Source organism: Salmo salar, chromosome 13, assembly GCF_965601325.2.
Source record: "Salmo salar chromosome 13, fSalSal1, whole genome shotgun sequence".
Taxonomy (NCBI): Eukaryota; Metazoa; Chordata; class Actinopteri; order Salmoniformes; family Salmonidae; genus Salmo; species Salmo salar.
This window is the reverse complement of record NC_138303.1, coordinates 37,677,017-37,682,606: the sequence shown is the minus strand read 5'-3', so window position 1 is coordinate 37,682,606 and position 5,590 is coordinate 37,677,017. Positions and strand designations below refer to the sequence as shown.

Here is a 5,590-nt window from a genome sequence, read left to right as displayed (position 1 = left end):
CATCATTTTCTCATCTATTTTGACAATACTTGTGTGAGTATGAGACGAGGTTCATTGAGAAGATGTTTTCTACTTAAAGCAGTAGATGGCAGTAAAATTTGGTACAGTGCGGAGGGTGAGGGTGGAAATGCATCTAAAAAAGTGTGTGTGTGCATGTGTGTGTGTGTGTGTGTACGTGCGTGTGTTTTCATCCATCTTATCTTTGGTATCACTGCAGGGCAGTGCTTCAGAGCACATAAGAACCCTGTTCTCCTCTACCCTGTACTGAAGTTGACAGCCATCAAATCAACATAATCCCCACTGAGTCAGAGTTGAGACTCATAGAGGGTTACAAACAAACGAGAGATAAAAACAAGTAGCAGAAGAGAGCTGGAAAGGAAGATGGCATAGAGAGATACAGTATATGGGAGTGAAAAAGGAGAGAAATTGGAATGAGAGATGTATAGCAGGAGTGAAAGGGGGAGAGAGGTGGGGTCTGAATAGCTTCAGTGTTAGCATGGCAGATGGAGTATGTATGGGAATGTTTAGATGCGCCTGGAAAGAGAATGCATGAGAGGGAGAGGAGGAACAGGGCACACAGTGTGTGTGTGTGTGTGTGTGTGTGTGTGTGTGTGTGTGTGTGTGTGTGTGTGTGTGTGTGTGTGTGTGTGTGTGTGTGTGTGTGTGTGTGTGTGTGTGTGTGTGTGTGTGTGTGTGTGTGTGTGGCAGATGTATGAGTATCAGGAAAAGGCAAATGGCTGATCCTTTAGTAACACATGAATGATTTACCAGGCTCTGTGGAAGAGCAGGGATTTCACATCTCTCCATGTACTCTCTTATCTAATATCAGGCTTTTTACTATTAGTGTACAACAAATTGCCTCACCTTTAACACATGCACACCCACATGCATGCACTCTCTCTCTCTCCATCTGTCTTTCTCCCACATACACATACACACACAGTTATTGTGACATGAGCAATTACACAAAGACCTTTACAAACTTTGTACTGGAAAATGACAGTTATTTAATCCTGTATTACTAAAAATATTGTGGCACAGAGGCCCTTTAGTGGACTATTTTGGCTATAGTCTGACGCTTCATTGAAGTAGTGAAGTGTCATTAGGCTTACTCTGACGAAAATGCACATAGGGAGCCATGAGAGGAGGCAATAGCCTATTACCAATAGTGACATATTACTGTAGGCCTATGCTGGTAATGACTAGGTTCTCCTCAGCATAGCGGTTTGCAATTAAAGTTATTGATAGCGCAGAAAGCCAGCGCCCTCTGGATTTTCTCCAACTGAGTCAAGTGCGAAATGAATCGGCTTTAGGAAATTACTTTAACTTCCCTTCACTGTGGAGATTTTGGGGAATGTTTACAAAGAATAAGACTTACATCTAACCAGTAATCTATATAGCCATAATGCCTCAAAACCAATAAGAAAAACAGTTCAACAGTTAGAATTAAAGCCATTGATAAATGCATATCATATGCACATAACGATTTCGTTAAATTGATCATTGCACACCATATTTCAATCAAAACGTTTTAGAAAAATATACATTTTAAGGTAGCCTACATTTGTCAATCGCCTATAATGTGCATCATACGTTGCGCGTCCGCACAAGAGCGCTCCTGAGCCCCACGCGCGCTCATAGCCTACAGTTCACAGATTTGCCAGGAGTCCATCTCTTCGTATATCTGTACCACCACTGGTGTGACGTTACTGCGACTCTTACCATAGTGGATTACAGATGGGTAAAACATTGACAATCGTTTGATAAATGCACTTTATTTATTTTAATCACATGGGATTTTAGAAAGTGCGCAGCGGACTGTTTTATTGGTTTTCCCTGAAACGTCGGGAACAGGACACAGGCAAGTGAAAACTCCTTATACAGATCAAGTATGTGTATTGAAGACATGTGGAGTATTTTACAGTTATATCATTTTTCAGCTAACAAATTTCGGAAAGAAATTTAACTGTCTAAAGATTTTTTAAAGACTCGAGTTCGAGTAGGCAACTCTTCGTCATGGACGCGTGAGGTGAAGCTACACGTTGCGGTGATCTACGAGGGACACTCGGGCAAAATCTATAGCCTAAACCATCCTCTGGCTTTTGGATGTGGTCTGTACAGGGCAGGGGTGAATACTTGGAGCTCTAGCTATGACATGAATCAGTCTTCTAACGTCTTAATTTTGTCTTTTCCAAAGACACATCTAGTTATGGGGTGAAGAGGATGAGGTAGGGACTGCAGGGATAGTCTGTGGGAGGGAACATGGAATGTTTTCTATTATATAATCTTTGACAAAACTGCTTATTAGTGGGAGAACATAACAAGCCAATTTCCCTGACCCCTTTCCCCCTCCCCTTTTCATCTGGGAAGACAGAAAACTTTTTGTGATCATTGATCATTTTGGAGAGAATCAACCTGTTTTCAGACAAATTGGCTGTTGAAACGATAACACATCTTGACTGAAGTTGACAAGGAGAACACTGGGGTCTATGACAAGAGTCACTGGTGTGTATTATTGTTATTTCACTGATCTTGTATTACACAGTAACCCCCTCTGTCTGCCTCTCCATAGGAGAGAGGAATATTGAATTACCAAGATGGCTAATGTGCATTTATTGTTTCAGATTTCAACTATACCTCTCTGTCTCTTTTTTCTCTGCCTTGATCCATCTCTCTTTTTTATTGTTTGATTTTGGTTGATCATTTGGAATGACACCTGATGCCCAAGGTCCTGGATTTCTATCTTCCGTCATCCTTCATGATGCTGAATTTAAAGACACTAAGCCTTCAGCTAACCACACTCAGTTGTACCCCTTACTTGTTTTTCACCTTTGCACTCTTTTCTTTGTGAAGCCATCTTTTGTGGACGTAGAACAATTGCAACCAACTCCATCTTGCTGTGAGATACTGTGATATGTAATCATTCGAGAAACTGTCGACACACCGTTGTGTCCCTTGCCGTCTCTGAATCTCTGAAAGGCTTTTTGCGTAAAGTAGAAAGGGAAAAAAACAATCCACAAGTTAATTTTCCTCCAGCCCCCCTGTCCGTCCTCCCTCCCCTCTCCCCCCCCCACTCATCAGGGCTGGTGGGGGGGTGGGATCTGGAGCTCCAGGGTCGTAACGGCGGAGGTGGTGGTACCCTGGAGCCTCCTTGTAGCAAGGCCTCCCATCATGGAGACCAGTCCAGAGAGCCCCAACCGGGCCGTGGAGTACCTCCTGGAGCTCAACAACATCATCGAGAGCCAGGCCAAGCTCATGGAGACCCAGCGGCGGCGCATCGAGGAGCTGGAAGGCCAGCTGGACCGAGTCAGCCAGGAGAACCAGGACCTGAGGCTGGAGAAACCCACTCCTCCACGAGCCCCGGAGCTCCCCGAACAGAACCATAGCAACACCAACCACAGAGCAGAGCAGCCCCTCTCCCTGCCCATCCACCCTGGCAGCAGTAGTGGAGGTAGTGGCAGCACCCCCAGCCCCATCACCGCCCCACCCCCTGCTGTGGTGGTGCCCCCTGCAGGGCCGAGCCGGGAGAGACGTGCCCACACCAGGCTGACCCGGGGCATGTCCTGTGGCTCGAACCCAGCTGAGAGGGAGCAGCGGGACAGATTGGACCACACAGACAGCTCTGACACCAACAGCTCCACCATCCGCAGAAAGTGAGTTCTGTTTCTCTTTTGTATAATTCCCATGTTTCCCCCCAGTGCATTCTTTCCACAACCCACTGAAGCATGGGTTGCTTGATGGATATGGTGTTATGATTTTATTCCCTGACTGAGTAAAACGTTGTCACTAATTGTCACTGTTCCTTGATGGTAGTCTCTCAGCATCAGCTGGATGTTCCCAACATGCCCAAATTATTCATGCCCAATGTGTCCCCTGTGGCGGATTTGATTTAATCTGGCTTAAAAGGAGTTGGCATACTGTTCATTTAATTGTGATCAGACAAACAAACAGCTCTGCTACAGTTATATAACTCCTCTGTCTACCTCAGGGAGTGACATCACCACTGAGTAAAAGTGAAGGGATATTTGCATCCAGATCACATTAGTTTGAAGGGAAGTGATGTGCTCACTGTAACCACACTGTCTCAAATAGGTGTAGTTGTGTTCAAGGCGTGAGTGTGTGACATACCGAGGACTACAGGATGATTAGATATTGATGAAGATGCTTGGAGCTTTGCTTTATGGGTCCTGTGTGTACTTAGGGGGTTAGGGTTTGATTTTACACAGGCTGACCGTTACTGTAATACCTTCTAAGTTTTAGTTCAGCGAGAGCAGAGTATAGTCACTGCATTGTGTGTTCTGTTCAACGCAGTGACTTGCGTGTTTGTGTGTGTTCCTCTTTCTGTGGGAGTTCCATTTTATGAGTGTGCTGATTTTGTTAGCGGGGTTGTGAGATCTGTGTGAAGGAGTGATTCTTTGATGCTTTATGTGTAGGAGTGGGATGTGTAATGTGCAGAGGAAGACAGTGTGTGTGTGTGTGTGTGTGTGTGTGTGTGTGTGTGTGTGTGTGTGTGTGTGTGTGTGTGTGTGTGTGTGTGTGTGTGTGTGTGTGTGTGTGTGTGTGTGTGTGTGTGTGTGTGTGTGTGTGTGGAGAAACCATATGAAATGATTATGCTCTGCTCCGTGCCTTTGTCCTTCAAAATCATAAAAATATAGCTTGACGCCCACGTCTGCTCAGAAATGCACTTTCCTTTAGGTTCGTTTCTGAGTGAGAGGTCAGGTCTTATTGGCCATGAATGTCTAGCTAGAGGTCAAGCTAAAGTGAAGGTCTGGAACACACTTCTGTGGCAAACAATATAATCCTCTTTTCAGTTTTACTTCCACACACAGATAATAATATTTGGTCTAATATGTTCAGGTACTAGGCGTATTATCTAAGCTGTTTGTGTGGAGGCAGATCCCTGTAAAAATACTATTGTATACTAATATATGACCATTTGTTGCAATTTTTTTTTTTTTACAGTATGTGTTATGAAGGCATAATAACATCACCAAATCATATTAATCCTATCATATTATTTCTCATTTTGGTGGACTACGACTTAATTCCCTCCTTTTGACTACATCTTCATTTATTTGTTCTCATTAATTGGTTCTCAGTCTCTCATCAGATTGATTCAGACTCTTGACTAGACAAAATCCCCTATTGATAGAAACACATATTAGTTATTTATGTGGGTGTTAAACACACTGATGAATTGCAAATGTGGGACAGTTTGCAGATTCAACCCCTGTTAATGGTAGTGCTTGTGACACATTAGCTCTCTACTTTAGGTTTTAAGCTAATAGCTGTTGTTCTTCAATTTAAGTACCACATTCAATACATGTAGTATACTTAGCTTGGTTGTTAAAGGAATTGCTACTGCTCTTCAAGTGCCACATTTACAGTAATATGGAGTAGTGATTTATTTTAGGTTATCATGTGTTGGTTTCTTCTCTGCCCTGACCTTGTCCTCAAACCCTTACCCAACTCACACCATTCAGCTCATTCTCAGGCCACTGGTGAGGCCTGTCATCTGTCATCAACAACCCACTAATATACACAATATTTACAACATCCATGTTTAGGTCACCCTCAGCCATCTAAATAT

At 43.6% G+C, this 5,590-nt stretch overlaps 1 protein-coding gene across 3 annotated transcripts in view; it reads left to right on the top strand.

The window, feature by feature from the left end:
* The first annotated feature begins 1,652 nt into the window (after nt 1-1,652).
* LOC106567312 (IQ motif and SEC7 domain-containing protein 2) overlaps nt 1,653-5,590 on the top strand; it is a 54,380-nt gene continuing 50,442 nt past the window's right edge. Inside the window, exon 1 of one of the 3 annotated variants that reach the window (XM_045693205.2) lies at nt 1,653-3,653. In XM_045693205.2, coding sequence (XP_045549161.2) covers nt 3,172-3,653 — 482 coding nt within the window. In that variant the 5' untranslated portion in view covers nt 1,653-3,171. The remainder of the gene's footprint in view (nt 3,654-5,590) is intronic. The other 2 variants (XM_082960041.1, XM_082960044.1) reach the window with 2 other exon arrangements.